Source organism: Cyprinus carpio, chromosome B16 (assembly GCF_018340385.1).
Source record: "Cyprinus carpio isolate SPL01 chromosome B16, ASM1834038v1, whole genome shotgun sequence".
In the NCBI taxonomy this organism is placed as follows: Eukaryota; Metazoa; Chordata; class Actinopteri; order Cypriniformes; family Cyprinidae; genus Cyprinus; species Cyprinus carpio.
This window is the reverse complement of record NC_056612.1, coordinates 29,035,467-29,059,154: the sequence shown is the minus strand read 5'-3', so window position 1 is coordinate 29,059,154 and position 23,688 is coordinate 29,035,467. Positions and strand designations below refer to the sequence as shown.

Here is a 23,688-nt window from a genome sequence, read left to right as displayed (position 1 = left end):
CAGCACTGCCGCTGTGGCATGTGCTCATTAACTGTACATATTACTCTGAGGATAAATATAATGCTTACTAGAAAAAAAAACAAATCATAATATAAAATTAAAACAACATTTTTAAATAAAAATGCTAAATGAAAACACTTACTAAAAACAATAATCACTAATCGCATACAAAATATTTTTTTTTGTTTGCATAATATATGTGTGTGTTCTGTATATATTTATTGTGTATATATAAATACACACACATACATTATATATTTGGAAAATATATTTGGAAAAAACTAAATAAATAAATAAAAAATATAAATATTATAAATAAATATATTTAATATATAAACATAATACTTATTTCTGAAATATATACATGCATGTGTACACATACAATTGTTATGTAAACAAAAACTTTTATTTTGATGGTTAATCACTAATACTATTTGACAGCTCTATAAAATAAATATAAAAAGATTTTGAAATAAAAAAATCAAAATCAAAAATGTAAATGAATTGTGTCCTTAAATGGACTTTTAAAATAAATGATTTAAAAATAAAATAAATAAATTACCTTAAATACTTCTTTAAAATGAATAAAATTCTAATAAAAAACTCTGAAATTCATTACCTATTGAAATAAGCAAGCATTTTTATAACTCATTTCTTTAGGGTAACTCACTTCTTTGTTAAGTGTTTTTTAAAAGCATGTTTCCTTGTTTTTGCTGATTTTAATATCTTTATATGGTGTATTTTTTGTTTTATTTTATTTATGTCAAGCTCTTTTAAGGCGCTATAGCCCACATAAAGATTATTATCTTTTTATGTAAAATATTAATATGATTATACCAATTGTATTAATTTATATATTTTAATTTTATTTAAAATTCTTTTAACCATTTTCATTAATGTTTTTTATTACTCTCATAATACTCCTTATAAACAAACGTTCACACTTTTGACTAAGAGCAATGTCCTCTCACTTACTGTACGCGATTCTCACAGTCCTGAAGCTCCTGTTATAGAGACATTAAACACATGCGCTCATGAATCTGTAAAAGGCGGCATCTTCTCATTGGATGAAGACATGCATTCCTCATTGACTAATTTATGAGACACACATGATATCGCCAGTATAATTAACAAAGGAGATAGAAAACGTCACAGCCTGATGAAGATGGAAACTGCAACAAAATTACCAGTTTTCTCTTAAAATTAGTGGTCTTATATGAATGTTGCATGTGAAAATGGTAAAGTAAAAAAATACGTAAAAAAATTTGAAATTATTATTATAAGTTTTCAAACAGCTGTTTTCTATGTGAATATCTGTAAAACTGTAATTTATTTCTGTGATGTGCGCTGTATTTTCAGCATCATTACTTCATCCTTCAGTTCACATGATCTTCAGAAATCATTCTAATATGATGATTTACTCGCCTCAAGAAACATTTCTGATTATTAATCAATGTTGAAAACATCCCCCCCCCCCCCCCCCCCCGTGCTGCACAATATTTTTTTGCGGAAACCGTGCTGCATTTTTATTTTTCAGGATTCACAAGATGAATAGAAAGTTCAAAAGAGCAGGCATTTCTATTTAAAACAGAATCTTTTGTAACATTATAAAATGTCTTTACTGTTTACGTTGATCATTTAATGCATCCAAAGTTATTATTGTCTTTGCACAGATTCATTCAGAGGTTAGTGAACATGACCCCTGGAGGTTTTTCTGTAGTCAAGTTCACCTGCCCTCAAAGCGCAGCGCTAATTTCCTGTTTAACAGGGAAGCAATAACTCAGCCTCCAGTTAAACAGACACGGCCCATTAATAGAGAGACTTCCTGCTTGGAACGATCCCAGATCTGACCCAGAATCCCCGTCGGACCTCCCGTCTGCTGTAATAAAAGCGTCTCTCTGCTCTGTTTCAGCCCACGAGCCCAAAGTGTTGGGAAAGCAGACTCCGTACAAGAAGCTGGAGAAAGCTCTGAGGAGGGATCCTAAATACTCCACCGTCTACAAAGGGAAAAGAGCAAGTGAGTTCTCATTGATGTGTGGTTTGTTGTTAGGAGGACAATTATTCTTCCTGAGATCCACTATTTTGACCAATCTGGACCCTGAGGGAGCAAAATCTAAATATTGAGAAAACCTCTTAAAGTTGTTCAAATGAGTTCTTAGCAATGCAGATTACTAATCAAAAATTACGTTTTGATATAGTTACGATGTCAATTTACAAAATATCTTTCACTTAACATGATCTTTACTTAATATCCTAATGATTTTTGGCATAAAAGAAAAGTCGATTATGAGAGGCATTGATGATGTCATCAGAAAAACAAAGTCGTTTCAGAGGCGGAGCAAAACTACAGAGAAACAGTTTTGTGGCTTTTATTTGTGCTTTATTTGTGTCCCATTTCACATTCAGTCCAAGCACACATGCTTGTGATCGCCAATGTTTTACATTATGGATGTTGTATATCAGGAGAGGCATATTTCATGTCTCCTCGCCTTGGGTTTTTAATGAGCCGCTAAAGTAGTAAACCTAGACGTTGCTAATGAAGATTTCTCTGTGTATTTTCAGGCTGTTCCATGATAAAAAATCCAGTATTGTAATTTGTTTGTTATTTATTTAATTCCTTTGGTTCCTATATTTTCTCTCATCTTTTTTGAATGACTTGCTGGAAGTGGTATAGTGTCACACATTTTCAAAATAAGAGTCATTGCAATTTCGGCCATGAGTGAAATTGATTACAATCCTTATTATGCATAAAATCTTGATATACCTGGACAGAATTAAAGTGCTTTAAAAGTCCTTTATTATGCCTAAAATCTTTTTTTTTGTTTTTTTTTCTGGATAAAAGAAAAAGTCGATTATGAGAGGCTTGATGATGTCTATCAGAAAATTAAAGTCGTTTTACTGGTATTTTGGTTCCCATATTTCTCTCCACAGTTTGAAATGAATGTTTCTTTTCTGGATATAGCTTGCGTATTCCTTGGTTTTCCCATATTCTCTCGACCCATTTTGACTGTAAAAAGTGTACTAGTAAGCGCCAACCCCATCTTCAAACCTAAAGAGTCCCCAGTTGTATTTTAGTCCTTGTTTATTGATTTACAATCTCTTTTTTTTATTTGTTATTATTGAATACTTTTGGTCGCTTGTAGTATATCCATCTTGCATTTTGATGTGACCGCAGTCTAGCCGTAGTATAAGATGTAGACTTTTCAAAATAAGAGGCCCTGTGCTATTGTCAGAGTCTTGTTTCTATGAATAAAAAAGGCCCGAATAATGCATTTTTTTGTGGTTATATTAATACTTGTTGGTTCCTCCAGTATTTTCTCTCAGTTTTTTTGGGTGAGCAGCTGGGTTAGTAGGTATAGTTGTACCGACATCTTCCAAAATAAGAGTCCCACTGTGGTATTTCACCAGTCTGGTTTAGGATAAAATAAAGGGCCGCGTAATATGCATTTTTTTTGTTATTATATTACAATACTTTGGTTCCCATATTTCTCAGATCCGTTGTTGAATGAAAAAAACTTGATAGTATAAGCGTAGCGACACTTCACTTCAAAATATGCCAGGCGTCTTGCTGTGCATTTCACTGTCTTGTGTAGTATGACTATAAACAAATAATCTTTTTTTTTGTTTGTTATTAAATACTTTGGTTTCCTGTATTGTCCATTGCGCATCCATCGTTTTTTGTTGTAGTGAGCACGATGGAATGTAGATCATCGTAGTAGACATTTCCACAATAAGAGTCCCTGTGTATTGCAAGATCTTGTTTACATGATTAAAGATCCCGTAATATTGCATTTTTTGTTATTATATTAATCTGCTTTTTTTGGTTTCCCATGATTTTATCGCATCTTTTTGAGTGAGGCAGCTGGAAAGTAGTAAGTGTAGACAGTGTCAAAATAAGAGTTCACTTGTGTATTTCAGTCTTGTGTTCTGATTTACTCTAATAAATTCCCTCATCTATTCATCGCACAAACACAAAAAACTAAAATAAATTTTTTCTCTATTTGTGCTATAATATTATTGATTATTAATTTTTTTTTGGGGTATACAATAAACAGTAATCTGGGCATTTAAATCAAAATTCCCGCTTGTACTATTTTTTCGCTCTCTGAACTGCCCCCCATCACAAGAGAGAAAGACTAAGGACATTAATTAACCCTTTGTTCACTATGTTTGAAGGTTTTAGAATAATTTTTAGATAAAGCATTAAACAGATTATCTTTCACCAAAATGCTGATCAATGGACCTCTACCTCAGGTGTAACTGAATATGAACAAAAACACTACAGTAAACCAATAATTCAATACATATGTAAAATATTAAATAAAACTCGAAGTCCTTGAGTTTTTATGCTTGCAGTTACTCTTTGCGGCAGGTTTGAATGGTTCTGCAGTCCTGGTTAATGTTACGCAAGAACACTCTGATACCTCATTTATGTTGAGATTGTGTGGGTTTGTTCGGCGGTGTGAATTTTATATTTGTGGCTGCTTTGTTGCTCTGGGTCCTTTGACTCTATTAGTAACTGAAGCTGTAGCACAGCACGCAGCAGCAGATAATTATTATGATGGGTGAAATTCTGAATGAAATTATATTTCATTTCTTCATATATTGCTGTAATAGTGAAACCCAGAGCCGGAGAACATCTGGAAAATATAATTCCATCCAGCGTGAAATGAATTAGTGTGCGGTGTATGTGTCAGTGGTTTGTTTCATAGTCATGATGGTGTTTGTGTGTAATGTTCATTATGACCTGCGCGTTCATATTTCACATAACCACAAGGCCCTCCAAATTGCTTTCCAGTTTCATCGTCTTAAAGGTGTTGGCCTTAAATCACTCCTGACGGAGAACCGGTTTAATATTGATCTTCTAGCCTCGCTGCCCTGGTCTCAATGGAGCACAAACCATAGGGGGGTGGGTGCTTTTGTAATATATAAAACACAAAACGTTTCGGTCTGTAGGTTAGTGCTCGTGAAGGGGAAAAATAAAAGCTTGGACTTCTTCTGTGGGTGGTCTGGTGATAGGGGTGGACAGGTTACACGTATCGAGGGTGCAGCCTCCTGTCAAACAATGCGGGGGGGTTGTTTGGATGAGTAGTCCACTCAAAGGTAAGTGCATGTCCTGGGGTGTGCCCTACAGGGCGATATTTTTTTTCCACCAAAAATTCTGGGTTTCTCTGGGTTCTATGATCGGTGGATTTCGGTTGGTTGTAATGGTGTAATCATTAAATTAGCTGAAAAAAGCCTAGTCACCTCGGTTGTGATATTCAGATAACCTTTTTCACATACCAAAGTTGTAGAAAATGTAATAAATGTATTAAAATGTGAAATATCAGAATAGATGAATATGTATTGCAACACGTAATATCCTATAATTTCTTGTATTCGTTGGATTAGAATTATTTTGTATTTTTTTCCCACATCTCTGTTCTTTGTTATCTAACATTGGTCTAAATTCTGATTGTATTTTTTAATAGTACAAAGTTATAGTCAACTACAGGGGGGTGGGATCTGTTTCAACATAAGCTAGCAGCGCGACGGTGTGCGAAGGGATCATTTCTATGTACAGCAAATAATCGAGCTTGCTTAAATTACTTAATTATAATTATTGATAATGAATAACTATATAATTAGGAAAGGTAATGAGATAGGAGGAGATTTTATATGTATTTAAAAAGGTTTCCTGTTCTCTGGCCGGAAAGCACACAAAATCTTAGGTTGATGGTGTAAACGATGAATGGTTTGAATACAGCATAAGAGAGGTAGCGAATATGTGCGTGGAGTCATGGGTGGTATAACAGTTACTAATTATTATAATGTAAAATTGTCTGTACGGCATATAAAATATATGTCATTATATTATGCCATATTTTGGACCCCATTACTATACCGGTTTCAAAATAGGTCAGAGGCATATTATTTTATTTATTTGTATGTTGTTGTTTTTGTGTTACCGCGACTTGCATTGGATTTCACAGTATAACATTTATTAATTAATTCATGCATTTAACGTGGCGAATCCAACCCATGATCTCAGATTTTACAGAGACGTTTATACAGTGCACTCAGTCCAAGTATACAGATGAATATCAAACCTGTGTGCTGTTGGGTATTTTAGGGTAAACGGGAAGCATGGTTGCGTTGAAGTGATTCGTGCTGCCGTGAGGAGAGGAACGCCGTTCACAGGCGATTAGAGAAGGTGACTATCTCGTCCATCACTTGGCCAGTAGGGCTGGGTGATATGGCAAAAATCTTTAAATGTGATAACATACAACCCTAATGTACAAAACTGTTAAGAAAAAACTAAGTAGAAACATAGTTCCCTATCTGTTGTCCACTATGAGTTATGTTGTGATGTACTTGGGAGCCCCAAGCCAATCTCTGAGCTTTAAGACGAGAAACGCCAGTGAAATTGCTAGATGGATTTTGGCATACCTGAGGGGCGCACTCCTCACCCCATGCATACGGGTATGAGGATAGGACGGACAGGTTGGCATCCAGCTCTTTATGCGGATTTTGTTTCGGTAGTTGTAAGGACGACTGGGTATAAGGCAAGATCTCCTCCAAGGCCCTTTAACCCATCTGCCAGTGAAGCAGGGCTATGGATCTGTGCATACCTGAGCGACTCGCCCATGCATACCGAGTATAATAGACGACACTTGGCCATCCCTCTTCAGATTTTTTGTTTCGGAGGGCGAGTGGATCTAATGCTTGATCTCCACACAAGCCCTTTACCCATAATGCTGGAAGAAGCTGTTCCTGTCATCATCGATTCCCCAGTGTCTTTAGGCACTTCAACTGGTATGGTCCGTTCCTCTAAATAGAGCAAATCACGGTCTGTTTAGTTTCTTGGTAAAGATGCCGTGGCATTACCTGTCGCTCTTGGTGACTGTCTTACCTGTCCCGTCTGTTGTCGACCATCGTTGTCCTTCGGTGTCTGGGCATCCATCACACTGAAGCTGCATTTCATGGATGCTTAATGCTTTTCACTTGTGGCGATCATATGACATGGCTTCTTCTTTCTCACGGTTAACGGAGTCGCAAAAACCCTGCTGTCTCATATGCGTTGCCAGGTTTCGCTGTCACGAGTCGTACGGGGTCCTCCGGATAGAGCTCTGGTTAGATCTGAGTGGTCATAAGGTGAGAGCGTTCTGCCCCGCGTAACCTCTCACTCCCCCCCTCCCCTCCGCTGAATGTCTGCCGTGGTGGGCTCCGCGGGTGGATTCTTGCTGGGCCTTTCTCGTGATGGTGCTCCAGCCATATCTATTCAGTGCACCGACTGAGGATCGAATTGTCGATCGTGGGCATTGTGGATATGGGCTGTCATCCCTCTGAGGATGAAGATTCGGAGGTGGCAAGACAACACCAGAGGGGGGCTACCCGCCGCCGAATCTCCCGAATCAGATCCCGAGCTGTCTGCATTGGACTGGAGGTTAAGCACATCGCATTCCAGTCTCGGAGCCCTTGCATAAAAAAACCTAAAGATAGGATGCGACAGGTTTTGCCTGTTTTTACCCGTATGCACAGGGAGAGGCTCAGGTATGCAAAATCCAGCGTCGCGCTGCTAATTAATGGCGGTTTCTCTTAAAGTCAGAGAGGATTGAGGCTCCCGAGTGAATCCCCTATTTCATCACGACATACGCGTCTCCCTTGCCCTCCATTGAGGTTTTTTGCAAAGTTACGTATGTAAATCGAGATCGTTATTTCAATAAAAAACTCAAAAATGTAAAAAAAAATTCTGGGAAAGATCGTGATTCACTGTAAATTATACCTTCTTTTTCACTTCCAGAAATGGTATACTACAGTAAAATAACATTTAATGTCCAATACTGTTTTTCACCGTATATAGTAAGGAAACTCACTGTTAACTATTTAACAGGTTTTTACTGTAGCATTTTTACAGTCTTTTTCACCGTTTAAATTAAAAGGTAACTTTTTACAGTGTTTGGAATCAATCGATAAAACCTGAAAAATCACCCAGCCCTACTTGTATCTAGTGTTAATATGTGTGTTATTTATGTGGCGCATTTCGATTATAACAGAAGAGAAACCTGGGGAGTTAAAGTCTGGGCACCCTGGTAAGGTGTTTTTCTGCTTTCGTTCTGTGTCATGAGTGAAGCGGTGTGAGAATCTTTTCTTCCTCGTGCTTTTTAGGATTGCGCTGCGTGTTTTTGATCTGCGTGATCCGGGCTTGATGGCATCTAGGGTTGTGCGGATCTAGCATAAACGCTTTGAACATTTGAACTGATTCAAGAAATTATCTTACATGGAGATGTTGAGGCTGGGCATAACTCATTGAAGCAAAATGAGGATAGAAACAAGGGAAAAAAAAAATCGCGGGCGTGTTTTCTAGGCTGGAAAGATACGCGTGGACTGCGGGGCACTTAGTGAGTCTTACTGGGCACAGGCAGGATTTAAGCGCTCGATTTTGACGTATAATCGAAGGTCAACAGTGCATGCGTTTTCTTGTGGAGTGAATGATTGTTCAGGAATGATAGAACAGATGTAGTGGCTCAAGAGCATCCTGTCTCTGTATTTAAACAACCCCGCTGCTGCAAGAATCGGACATAGTACGTTTTCAACAGTCAGGCTATGGAAGGTAATCTAGAAGAGTGTCATAGCTTTTTAATTCATATAATTCTTATGTGAATGACTAGCTTATCAACCTAAATAACTAAAAAATAATAAATACAAACTTTGAAATAGACAAGAGGGAAATTGTATTATTTATATTATTAGCATGTCTGTGAGGGATTGACAGTCAGTAGAAGTGTCTTTTGTATGACGTTTCAATCTTGCTTTTTTTGAACATTAAATGTGATTTGATCTATTTTCTCAAATTCTGGCTGATACTCCAGTGATTTATCTTGTGATAACCTTTCTTTATTGCTATTATTATTATTTTATTATGTAATGCACTTTCCCTTTCTGGTTTTACTTTCACTCTATGTTTTTTTCTGAAACATAATAGATGGAGAATGTGTCTCAGCAAATCAAATGCTGCAAGTTGTACGTGATTTATTACGTTTTCAAGATGTCCATATATTATTTATTTGCATTAACAATTAAAAGATAAGTTTATTGGACGCACTTAAAAATTTTTAATTGATTCTATTGTTGTTTTAATTAAGTACTAAAACACATAACAAGAAATGTCGTTAGCTTAGTATTTTACTCTTCATTTGCATTTTCTGGTTTAATATTTTATTTTATAACATAATTAAAAAAAAAAATTACTCAATAAAAATAATGTAACATTATTACATTTATAATAAATAAAAATATAAAAATAATTATTTTACTTAATGCTTATGATTTTATTTACTTCAGTTTATTGACATTTTGAATATTTACTTGTTATTCTTTATTATTATATACATAAAGTTATTTTTTTTTATTCCCTATTAATGATTAATAATTATTTAAAATAAATAAATAGCAGTGATAGCACCAAAAAGACTACAACGGAATGGTATAAGTCAAAATTGAATGTCACTATATGTGCTTATAGTGTAAAATGATGTTTATTAAATGTAGTTTATGTCATGTGGTAACAGTTCGTATTTGATATGATGATGAATTGATAAGGACAGCAGGTATTGACTCACCGTAATGCTAGGATTTCTCCCTTGTTTTGGCTGCGAGATTATGTGAGGCTTTGTTTTGCCGCGTTTTCCGCATGCAGATGGCACAATTCTGTTTGCTGTTCATCATGAAACATCACTTGAAGCTGTTTGCAGGCTCCGTTGCTCTTGTGGTTTAATTGTATGTGTTTCCTTCTTGATTGAGTACATGAGTTCTGTGCTTCTGGCGGCCCACTGTGTTTTGTAATGTGAAGAAAAACACGTGCTGAATCTGAGGAAATCAATGCGCAGGACATCAGGACATCATAAAACATCAATGTAAACCCAGGCTTTTGCTGCTGACTGCTGAAGATCGGTGATTAGCTTTAATTGCATGTGTTCTTGTGTAACTCGTGTAGCTGCGTAATAATAGACACCCCCCCTGGAAGCTCAGAGTGAGAGGCCGGCTTCCTGTCAACTGCGGCGATGGCTTTGCTTTCGTCCAGTCTCCAGTCTTAAATGATCTGGGCAGGCGTGCTGCACGTGATTGCATTATCCAGCAGGAATACAGCTGAATGCTTCACCCATGTGAATATGTAGGAGTTTAAAAACCTCATTCTGTCCCTCAGCTGAGACGTTTAACTGCTACCTTTTCATTTGCCTTTTTTATTTTTAAAAACATCTTTTATTTTGAAGCTTTTAAAACTTCTTCTGTGTGGTAAAATATGATTTTTAAACCCTTATTTTTAATGTATTATATAAGCATTTGGATTAATAGTGGGCTAAAATTGAATAGACTTTATTTAATTAAAATAGATAATAATAATTAGGTATTTTTATTATTATTGTCTATCTTGTTTTCTCCTTCCTGAGCATAACAAGTAGAATTTCCAAAGCTTAATAAAGAAGTGTCTTAGGTTTATGTTGTTCCATATAAGTGCAAATGCCACAGTGATTTATACTGTAATTTTATTTTATTTTATTTTATTTATGTTATTTATTTTATTTTATTTTTATTATTGATTTTATTTTGCAGCATCTTTTTTATTGTTATGTTCTCTAAAGTATTTATTAAATGAAACAAATTATTTAAGACTTTATTGCATTTTTATTAGGGAAAAAAAAAAAGTTTATATTGTAATTTTATTTCAATATTGTTTTGTTTAGATTTGTATTAAATATTTTTATTATGTACTCTTTGCCTACATTTAAGTTTATCAGTGTTTTTGTAGTTACATTTTTTCATTTGTTTTTACTATTTATTGTTGACTTATTTATTTTTTATAATATATTAAATTAGCTAATAAGAATTCTAACATAAAAAATAATGAATAAATAATAGATAAATAAATACAAAGATAAAGTACTAATAAAAAGCCTGGATAACAAACAATAGTTCTGCTCAAGGATTGGCGGTGCATTGTTCTATATATATTGACATCGTAGCAGAGCAGGCTTTCTGTTTACTAGGCGTCGTGAAAAGCCTCTATCAGGCCAAATTATAGGTCTTTAATTATATGAATCCAGGAACTAGCTGTCTGACGAGATGAATGAAGATCCTGGGCCCTCTGCACTTCAGTATTAGGCACAACTCCAGCTCTTAATACGAGTCATTGGTGTGTTAAATGTAAGCGTTTGTGTTTGTGTGACATGGCGTCTCTGGGGGCTGAAAGTGCCTGAAAGCACGCGCCATACATCGTGCTGCTTTCGCAGAGGACATCATTCACACTCAAGGAACGGACCCTAGACGCGTGGGTCTTCGAGTACTGTGGTTGAGTAAAATCACAACGTCTCCATTTAGAACACTGTTTAAATCCACGATATCTTCTGTGAACTCTACTCTCAGATGCGCTAGGAGTTGTTTTCCGCTTCTCATTGTTTGAGATGCGTTTATATCGCTCAGCTGATCTCCAGGACTCGCTAGCCCTGAGGTATTGGAATCTTCCAGTTCTGCTTTCTCGAGCGTGCGATGACACTCTCCCGCCCTTTTAGGCTGTGGTCGAGTGATTAATTTTAAAGATTGACGACAGAAGGACAGGCGCAGTTGCATTATTGCATGGAATAGAAAAAACAGGTTTTATGCTCGCGGTGTTTTGCGAAACCAGAATCACGAACGCGAAGCAAGGAGCACTTGGTGGGTTAATGTCTCTACTTCCCACAAAACGTCGCGCGCACTACACGTCATACACCACAATCACTGGTAGAAAAAGAGACAAGCACTACATTGTAAATGATTGCCGTTTTGAACAGATCAGGAAAAGTGACAAGTGCGAGGCTGATCCACATTATGTTGTGCGCTGTAGAAATTCCCATAATGGGCACTGGTGCAGTGAGTAATGTAAATGCATGCCAAGATGGCCTCAAAGTATAAGTAATGTTATTAAATGTAGTGCCATTCATTTATTGAAAGGAATATTAAAAGTTTTATTTCTAATTAAAGTAAATAATTATCATTAAATACTTTAGTAATTGTAACAAGATATATTCTAAAACTAGTATATTATTTCATTTAATTAAAAATGGCAATTAAATGTATTGTGTTAAACATTTTATTAAATAACAATGTCGTATAAAGTTAAATTAAGTATGATAATAAATAATAAATATATCTTAACAAACTATTATTCTTTTTATTACTATTAATAATTGCGAAATCATATGAATTTGTTAAAATTGCAATACAATATTTTTTTTATCAATACGTGTTAATAATGATTAATAATAAATAATGAAAAATATGCAATATATATATTTAAAACCAATTATTTTCATTATTATTTTTTTTAATAATAATACAAATAATTAAATTGTTTATCTTTAGATTTTGAAAGCAATACAACAGGGTTGGTATTACCAAGCTTATAAATAAAGTTTCTAATGAAATTAATAAATCCTGAAAAATCTTAAATCTATATTTACAAAGGCACTTTTTATTATTTATCATTATTAATCTATACATACAAATAATAAATGTTACTATTAATAATCTGAAAGGCAATACACCGTGTATTAACACGCTTTAATAATGAAATAACTTAATAATGAAAAACCAATTAGATGGGCAATATATAAATATATTATTGTTACTATGTAATTAATAAACTTATTTGATTTTAACAAATAAACCTTTTATTAGTAAAATAATTATTTGATCATAAAATAAATTAAAACGGATTATTTTTATTTTTTTTTAGATTCCATCAGCCAATTGCAAGGATTGCTAAAGGTCGAAAGATCATACTAATAGAGCTACCGGTTTCTGTGTAAAATATAAAATAATGATGTCTACCATCTTTCGTGCAAGTCATTTTATTCCCCATGTAATCTGGCTCTGAATCCGTGACCCTTCTCCTAGGCAAATATAGTTGGACTTACTTCAGTATATATGTAACATTTGTTGTAAGGCATTTCATATTTTGGGTTTTATATGATGTTAAGCTGAGAGAGTTTTGAAATTTGTTGTGATTGACTAATTGAGTGACCAGTATGTACTTTATATCTAATTAAAGAATATTGTATTCTGAAGCCACTTCTTCTGCGCGGTCAAAGTGTGTTTTTTCTGGCTTGTTAGGCTAACTACTGAGTCAGTGTCGCACGTCACCTCTTTCCTCTCTCTCAGTCGTCTACTCTTCTCATATCTCTGTCGTGCATGGGCACACAGGATCTCGTGTCATTACATGGTGTTGCAGCACAACAATTCCCGGCGGTCCTCGCATCCGGGAGCAACGTCAGGGTGAGTGAGGAGCACCGGCCTGGTCTGCTTGTGAGGGAATTTCATCTCAATGCATGTTTTACACAGAGGAATGCCAAAAACTCGTATTGAAGGCATCTGTATGGCATATTGAGGGGCACGAAAACAAGCAAGGCAATTCGAATCTGACTGGGCTAAGCTTTATGCAACAGGTTTTTCATTTGTGAATGTAATATAAATGAAACATTTGCTTATACAATCTATGTGATATTCTGGAAAAATATATCTTATTTTGATTTATTTTAGAATTCAGCTAATATCATAAGATACTTTTTATTTATTTTAATTTAATTTATTTTATTCAATTTAAAATTTATGTAATTTATTCTATTGATGGTATTCTGTTTTAGTCTTTTTAAATTTACTTTATTCTACTTTATTGTATGTTTTAAAATTTTTTTTTTATTTATTTTATGTTTTTCATTTGCATTTTAGTTTTATTCAATTTAATTTTATGTAATTTTATTCTATTTGTTTCTACTTTGTTATTATATTTTATTGCTATTCTATTTTAATCATTTTAATTTAATGGTATTCTTTTGATTTTATGATAGTTATTCTTTTTTATTTTAATTGGATTTCTATTGTACTCGTTTTATCATTTTAATTTGATTTTAATATATTATGTTTAATGTATTTTATTATTATTTTATTCTATTTATTCTTTTTCCATTTATTGAATTTTATTTTATCACATATACATTTGTCTATCCATATACTATTTTTATCCTGGAAAATGTAAAAACCAACTGTTGCTGGCTTGTGCTATTTCACGTGTTTTTTGATTTTCAGCAATTTAGATATTTTCTAGATTTATTTCCTCTAAGGTCATGTTGCAGTCATCAATCTCAATCAGTGTCAATTTCTTGTCCAGCATACGCTACCGTGTTGAGCGACTAGTGAAGCCGGTCGTTCCACGGTAGTTTATGTTCTGTATTTTGAACTACATGAAAGTATTTCTTCTCTTTTGGGGCTTAAGACCGTCAAGCCTCTTAGATTCCGTCTGAACAGCGTTGTTGGTCAGAAGGAGAGCAGGAGTCGTGTGAGGTTTGTCTGTCAGGACGGTGGGCTCTCGAGGAGTCAAGTGCTTCCTGAGGTCTGTGTACGTCTGTAATGAAGAAACTCGCTGCTCCGTGTCCGGTGTTTAATTTAAGCAGGAGGACCACAAACTCGCTTGATAAGAAGTGTTTTCTTGAGATCTGAAAGGAAGAAGTGAGCAGAAGAACAGACATATGATTACAGCCGAGGTTTGTGGGATGTTTAATCTGCAGAGGCACTTTATAAACCACAGTAGCAGATTTTCCTGAGTATAAATGTGTTTTATCTTTGAAATGTGCTGTGACATATTCGGAAAGCGTCTTTTATAATGCAGTAAACATCAAGCATGCAAAACATGTTCAAAGCCACAGATCTGGAATTTGTTGTGAATTTAGGAAGCTAGAATACATCGTTATAGTGTTTATAATGTTTTATTGATTGGTATTTTACATTATTTCTGAATTTAATAGTAAAGCATGTCTTATATGCTGATGAAAATCTGTTTGTTTTCCTCTCCCAACAATGCAATTTTGACCCAGTGTGACTTGTTTTATGGAAATATCATTTATAGTCATCTGTTCCTCTGAAAAATAATAATTATACAATTTACCAATTCTGTTTGATTATGCTGGTGGTTCAGAACAGTGTTGTTTTAACAACAATTTTTATAGATAATATTAACAACATATTTCTTTATTATGAATATTTACAAAAACAATTTATGTTTGGTTATTATAATACATAAAGTAATAATGACATAGAAATAGTAGTTATTTGTAAAAAGAATATGTCCATTCAATAATAAATGTATTGTTTGATTGTAACTGATTTAATTAGAAGCAATTAATTATAAACAAATGTATTATTAACAAATAAGTAATAAGGTAACTCGAGACGACTGTTCTATATCTTTTATTAACACACCCGATTCCAAATATCAAAAGTAAAAAATTTGTAGAGGATAAAGAAAGGAATGGAAAAATTTACAAAATTCATAAATTACTAGTTTATTCACAGTAGAAGTATAGATCCATATCAAACTGTGAACGTGAGAATAAACTTGGTTTGAATGTCTGCCAATATGGCGCTCATTTTGGATTTCATGAGAGGCTACACATTACAAAAAGTGGGGACAGAGAACTCCAAAGAAAAAAGGAAAAAAATCTAGGGGGGAGCGGGAGAGAGGAAGACCGGGAAAAAGGTAAATGTACCATTATAAGGAACAGCTGGAGGGACCAATTTGGCAGCCTATTTAGGTCAGTGCACCCACACATCATGATTAGGATAGAAAAAGAGCTTAAGAAATTAGTCAGCGTGTGCTCTCAAGAGAAGTCAAGATCGCCGGAGGAATCACCAATTCCCCCCCGAAATGCGGGCGAAAAATAGTGGACTACTTATCAGAGAAAGAGGAGTTTCTCAGAAAAAAACCAATTGCAAGTAAGTTTGAAGTTACTATCATCTGACAGTTGCATAAAGCTCATCTCACAGATTCGAGAATTTCTGAAACATATCCATCGGTGACGTCAGGGTCAAGGCCGAAAACCATACTGGGTGCACGTGTCTTCGGACCTCATAGACCGGCCAGATCACATAACAGTATGATACTGTAATGGAAATCACTCATGGGTATCTAGGAATACTTCCAGAAAACATATGTCGGTGAAGCACAAAATCCTACCCGTGCCAAATTCGCCGTTGCCGTGGCCGCTAAACTCTATAGGTCAAAACAGAGAAGCAGATCTAACAACTGAGGCCGAAGCGGCAGGTGTTTTCTGGGGCCAAGGCTCATTTAAACAATGGAATGCATTACCTGCATCCTTGATGGCGAGGGGAGTGAAGGAAGTGCGTGTGGCATGGGCAGCTTACACATCTGCGAAAGGAACCATCAATGCTGAAAGGTTATATCAAGTTCTGAGAACAAACAGATTCTCCCATCCAGAACGTGTCGCTTTCGCTGGAGGGAACCTTGCATTTTCCAACACTTTTGACAATGCCAGGACCACATACTGCATCAATCACACACATCAGGGCTGCGTAGAATGAAGGAATCGGGTACGAAATGGCCAGACGCAGTCAGATCTTTCACCAGAGAAAACATGGGCGCATCATAACGAGGAATGAGTGCAAAGAGAACCTTTTGAGGAACCAAAGTTGAGCAAGGGGGGGGCCGTTTAGACAAGAATGGGGACAACATTACCTATTCCTAAACTTGAGCAGTGTCCCCAGTCCCGACGTTTGACAGACTGTTATCGAAAAAGGAGGGGATGCCACACAGTGTAAACATGGCCTGGTCCAACTTTTTAGAGATGTTGATGCCATGAAGATTAAAATCAACGTATTTTTCCCTTAACATCGATACATTTTTCAGTTTATCATAACATTTGATACTGTCATTATGTGTATTGAAAGAAAATATTGAAATTTGAAACTTCACATCATGCATTCTGTTTTATTCACAATTTGTACGTGTTCACAATTTTTGGAATCGGTTTGTATTTTTTGTTTAAATAGTGGTTAATTTATGCTTTTATGATAATGAAATACCACGGTTGACATTTTATATATTTTGCAAGATGCTTTTTATCCCAGCGTGAAAATTTTGGAAATCAATCATAGGCGTTCCGATCGAATCGATACCAGGGACCTATAGGGTGGCAACACGGGATATAAGTTTGGTGCGAGAAGACATAATTCTCCATAAGAAGAACATCTCCGGGCCTGTACTGGCACGATTCTGGTTGTTTTCATGACAACAAACTTCTATGTAAACTACGTGGAACGATAATGGCAGATGAAAAAGTAAGTAGTGTGTTTACCTGGATGTACGTGACAGAAATGGCAAACACAGTTTATTTTATAGGCTCTTTTTGCTTATACCATGGCTCACTCTGACATCAATTATAAAACGTCAACTGTCTGGTAGCAATAGCAGTCGCAGTAGGAAGAGCAGCGAGTTGGTTGTTCCGTGTGATGGAGTGGGAAGAGGCAGCGAGCAGAAAGTGCTTATGCCAACTCATAGCTTTTGTCACTGTGATTTACATAAAAATAAATGTATTATTCACCCATTCGCTGCCTCTCTACTTGAGACTTCAACTGTTCACAGTGAGGAGACATCATGACGTTACAATGGACAATCCAGATGTATGCTGGGATCCCGCTTCGACCTGTGTGATAGCTTGGGTTCTTTGTCACATCATCTCCCAAATCCCACAGTACGGAGAAATCCAATCAGAGCTTTCACAACCTTTAGATGAACACTTCTGAGCAGGATCCCTCCTGGAATGGGCAGGGTTTATGAGGACAGTGAGCTGACACATGAATCGTTTTGAGCGCCATTATATGGACTTATTTCTCATGCAGGTAGCCAGGCAAGCTGAGTCGGTCTCTACTGGTTTAGATTGATCATAACGTGTGTCTTCTATTTGTGTGCATAGTACTGCGTTGATTGAGATTGGACTGGAGCAATGGTTCAACTAGTTGCTTTGCAATAAACATAAAACAAGAAACCACATCGGATGAATCTGCTGACATTACAGAAAAACGACATTACACGTCCTCCTAACAAACCATGCATCTAATGGAAAAGCTTGTGTATAAATGTATGCATAGATCTCAAATTTCAAACAACCTAGACATATGCAGATATGATTTTTTTTTTGCAGTTTGGAGGCAGGATAAGCATCTTTAATGTATTGATTAAGTTAATTATGAGCTGAGCAGTAGTTAATGCATCTTAATAATGCATCTTCTGTTCACTCGTGTTCTGTTTTTAACACAAGAGCTCGTTCTTAGTGTCTTAATGATTTCTGGAGCGCTCGTCTATTAACGACAGACTCGCCGCCTCCTCAAGCATCAACTCATCAGAGCCAAAGTGGACGCTAAGAGGAGATTAGCTGCCGCAGTCACGAACAAACGCTCCACACAAGGGCTGGCATTTAATTTGGCCCCCATTAGCTGGAGCTGATTCATTCTCTCAGATCCACGTTGATAAAAGCCTTAGACCCTCGGCCGCAGGTTGGGTGGGATTAGCATGTGAAAGACAGCGCGCAGGGCGCTAGCGGCTAATGTAATTACTGGTCAAGCAGCGGAGAGACAGGACCCCGTTCTGGGCGGCCGTCCAAACCAGACCTTCTGCGCAAATACTGCTCTCTCTCCAGAAACAACACCAGATCATAACACGCTTAAATTATAATTTAACTAAAATGCTAAATTAACTAATTTATTTCTAGCGATGCAACGATACCATTTTTTCTGAATCTGATCACAGTTGTTGAGACGATCAACCCTTAAACCATCTGAAGAAACAAACAAAGCCTTACATTTGGAGACAGAGTCAGTGATATAAGTTGTTGTGCAGTTGCACTAATGGTCCATCAGTCTGAGCAAGTACAAATAACGCAAACAATACCTCAAACACACACTCAACAACACAACCAACAAGACATGTTGCGTCATGTTTTTCAATGCATCCTTTAAGTAATTTTAGATCTAATTGGAGGTTTTTAATTGGCGCTGCGTAAGAGGCTCGCTAAAACCTGCTGTTGTTGTGTTTTCAGATGCTGTGGGATTCTATAGCCCCTCATAATGCGTCAGAATCTGGAGTATATAGCCTTTGCATTGCGGGTTCGTTTGGTTCCGAATCATTTATTAATCAGTAAAAACAGTCATAAACTTAATATTTTTCCAACTAAAACCGTATTAGTAATCTGATCCGCAACCTCTCATTAATGACTGAATAATTCAAGATTGTGTTCAATGTTATTACTTCTGCATTTACACCTTTTTGTATTAATTTAAATTATAATAAAACCACAAAAGCAGTCTTTAAAAGTCTCTGGGAGTTATATTTGTAGCAATAGCCAACAATACATTGTATGGGTCAAAATCTATCGATTTATCCCTTTTATGCCAAAAAATCATTAGGATATGAAGTAAAGATCATGTTCCATGAAGATTTTAGTAATGTCTACTGGAAATATATCAAACTTAATTTTGATTAGTAATAGGCATTGCTAAGAACTTCATTTGAAAAACAGCACTTATAAAGAGGATTTTTCTCAATAATTTCGATTTTTTGGCACCTTCAGATTCCAGAATTTTCAAATAGTTGTCTCAGACAAATATTGTCCTCGCTACAAACCATACCCATGGGAGAGATATTTATTCACGCTCTCATAATGATGGCATAACATCTCAATTATGCGAAAAATGACACTCAAGGTGGATTTTGTGCTCCAGGGTCACATATGTGTGTGTTTATATATATATATAAATATGATAGATATATTATATATATATCATATATATCATATATATATATTCATAGTGCATAAATACAGGTATATGTATATATTTGTGTGTGGTTTTTGACATTTCTATGAATAAATAATCATTCATAGAAAAAGAAAAGGAATTCCTTAGAATTTGTAACTCATGATTGCTCAGAAACAGTCCAAATTTATGAAACCTAAATATTATTCTAACAAATGTAAAAACATAACATACATAACTTACTCTGAAAACATTTTTGTGGACACTAAATGCGTTCATTTTACTTGCATAAACTTTTCACTTTAGATGGAAAAAGTGATCAGTTCTTTCATGCCGCAATGGTTTGTCATATGTGTATGATAATTCTTGTTTATATATATAGTATATTGTGTGAGATATGAGAAAATGCTAGTGTTTTGACACTAATATAACTTAATAGAATAATTTAAACGCAATATTTTGTGCTAACACACAAATATACTCCATACAATACCCGGCTCACAAATGACCCGGACATGAAACATGTCACTGTTTATATTTGTTATATTCCTTGAAATATAAAAAAAATCTGACCAAAATGCAATAAAGTAAATGATGCACTATTTTAAACGTCTTAAAGCACTTTTGCAATTTTGCGTTCCCTTACTAAAAAATTATCACTTATTTTAGAAATGTTAGTAATCTCCTCCCGAGACCCTGAATGCAGTATGAGGGATCTGGGATTTCATGTTTGTGACTGACCGCAGTTTTACAGTATTAGAAAGTCTTGCTGTAATCGCAGAGATGCAGGGCTTTAGATGAGAATCGCTGTGAGATCTTCCCTTGGAAGTGAGGAGCTGGACTCATAATACTCATGATGCTGTATGTCAGGAGAGCAGGTGTGGAGCTGATGGTCCATTGATACAGCACATTAAAAACCACTGCGCTCCTCTAAACCAGTCGCTCTGAGTCTCCAGCAGATGTGGAGACTCTCGGCTCACATTTCAGCAGCCAGCCTGCTTCATCCAACACTCACCGTGAAACTCAAACACTCAATTCCTCTTTGTGTCCACTGTAGTCCTATAAAGTGTACAGATAATCGGTACGGTATTGCAAAATAAGAATAGAATACAGGTCACCACCAGTCAGCGAGAAACTGATTCATTTTTTCGGTCTTTTGTTCTGTAACAGACAGACGGCTTGTATTTAAGTCTAGCAGTTTAATAAGGAGAATGTGTGCTGTCGGGAGTTTCTGAGTTTTGGGCGGTTGATGAAGTGCTCAAAAAGTAGTCAAAATAATATTTGAAAACAAAGAAATTAAGACTTCCATCAATATTGTAATTTTGCTATTGTTCTGCAAAATAATAATAATAATAATTTATTATAATATTATTATTATTGTTATTAATTATTATTAAATACAGTTTTATACACAGAATAGTATTTTTATGATAGTTATTTGTAAAATTTTTATAATTTAATAAAATTAAAACGTTAACAACAACAGCAACAACAACAACAATAATAAAATATTAACATGTTTTATGAAAGTATTTTTATTATAGTATTATTACATTATTATATTATTACATAAATAAAAAAAAAAACTTGTGTTTTTTTGTTTGACAAAATATTTTCATTGTAGTAATTTGTTTATTTTTATAATGTAATAAAAATATATAAGCAGCAGCAGCATTTGTTAGATTTTTTTTGATTTTATTGTACGATAATAATGTCATTATAGTAATTTGTTTACATGTTATTATTTAATACAATAATAATAATACATAATGTTTTTTACTGTACAATAATATTTTTATTGTAGAATTTTTTAAATAATTTATTATTATTCTTATTAAGTTTGTTTTAACTGTACAGTTAATAAAATTTTATTATGTAGGATTTTTACAATAATTTATTATTCTTATTTGTTTTACTGTACATGTTACTATGGTAATTATTGTAGGATTTTACAATAATTTATTGTTAGTATTATTAGTATTAGTTTTACTGTACAATATTATTTTATTATTGTATTAATAATAAATATTTTATTTAACTGTACAGTAGTATTATAGACTGTACTAGAGACAGCTGAGGCTCACAGTCAAACACCAATATGAGCTCATATGTTAATATAACATCATTTGTGGAATTATTGATGAAGTCTTAAGACGGATCATTAGTCAGATATGAAGATATGGCTGTACATATGATAAATTACGCTCGTTCTCACAGTGATGTAGTCATTAATGTTTCCCCAGAATGAATTGTCTGTTTTAATGCTGGATCCTCGGACGGTTTGTAGTATTAATTCTCATCACAGCATCTACGCTTTTATAATGAAATCCCACCCGGCCTCGAGACCGGATCGTTATTTCAAGGCTGTAGTGAAGGCATGAGCTTTTATTAGGATTCTCGTCCACAAGCATCTTAATCGTCAGACGCAGCAGAACTGAAGACTAAACCCTGAAGCTCCAGGAAAGTGTGTCTGTGTTTCTGCAGGCGCTGCTCTTTCTTCAGTCTCTGTAATTCTGTCCATAATCCAGACGGATATCAGTCTTCTTTCATCTCAGCGTTCAGCTGACCCTGCTTTTGTCCTCTTATCTCTCTTTAGCTTCCTCTTCATCTCAGTCCTGAGGTTTACTCCAGGTCTCTTTCTCTCTCTCTATATATACAGTACAGGTCAAAAGTTTGGAAACATTAGTATTTTTAATGTTTTTGAAAGAAGTCTCTTCTGCTCATCAAGCCTGCATTTATTTGATCAGAAATACAGAAAAAACAGTAATATTGTGAAATATTATTACAACTTAAAAAATAGTTTTCTATTTGTCACATGATCATAAAAATAAAGTATTCCTGTGATGCAAAGCTGAATTTTCAGCATCATTACTCAGCCTTCAGTGTCACATGTAACATCCAGTCTATCACATGATCATTTAGAAATCATTCTAATATTATGATTTATTATGAGTGTTGGAAACAGTTCTGCTGTCTAATATTTTGATGAATAAAGGTTAAAAAGAACTGCATTTATTCAAACTTTAAAAAATAAAAAATTCTAATAATATATATTCTAATATATTTTCTTTACTATCACTTTTTATCAATTTAACACATCTTTGCTGAATAAAAGTATTGATTTTATTAAAAAAAAGAAAGAAAAAAAAATTACTGACCCCAAATTACTGACCAGTAGTGAATATTGTTATTACAAAATATTTATATTTTAAAAAACATAGCTTCTTTTTTTTTTTTTTTTTTTACTTTTTATTCATCAAAGTATCCTAAAAAAGTATCACATGTTCTGAAAAAATATTAAGCAGCAGAACTGTTTCCAACTTTGATAATGAATCATCATATTAGAATGATTTCTAAAGGATCGTGTGATAATGATCCTAAAAATCAGCTTTGCATCACAGAAATAAATGATAATTTAAAGTATAATACTTCTTTCAAAAAACATTAAAAGTAAATGTAATGTTTTTCCAAATTTTTTTTTTGACCTGTACTGTATATACACTGCGACTGCTTTATGTGAGGAAGATAGGAATAAATATCACATTGACTGGATCTTATTGAGCTCGACTGCTTGATTTGTGTTTTAATGATAAATGGATTGGCAGGTGATTCTTACACTGATTCTGTGTTTCCGCAGCTCTTCCTATTCCAGTTACTGAGGGGTTTGTCTTACATCCATCAGCGCTACATCCTTCACCGAGACCTGAAACCACAGAACCTGCTCATCAGCGACACCGGAGAACTCAAACTGGCCGACTTCGGTGAGAACACCTCAGATCTAACCACACCGGCTCTCATTCACGAGTATTCATAGAATAAACACTTCTTTATTATATATGTTTACCAATTTAAATTAAACATGAATAGTTTGTTTAAAAGTAACTCTGACGGATATTTTAATAAATAATACTGATAAATAATTATAAATAATTGTTAATAAATATTTAAACTAATATTATTACAAAATATGTATTTTTTAAAATTAAGTATTTAAATTATTTTTTTAGCAACTTAATATACATTATTAATATAAATTTGTTTATAAAATGAAGTACATTTAAATGTACATGT

The 23,688-nt window shown here is 34.6% G+C and overlaps 1 protein-coding gene across 1 annotated transcript in view; it reads left to right on the top strand.

The window, feature by feature from the left end:
• Nucleotides 1-23,688, top strand: part of LOC109106292 (cyclin-dependent kinase 14-like) — a 434,688-nt gene that overhangs the window by 284,405 nt on the left and 126,595 nt on the right. The window contains exon 9 of the mRNA XM_042740300.1: nucleotides 23,255-23,429. Coding sequence (XP_042596234.1) covers nucleotides 23,255-23,429 — 175 coding nt within the window. The remainder of the gene's footprint in view (nucleotides 1-23,254; nucleotides 23,430-23,688) is intronic.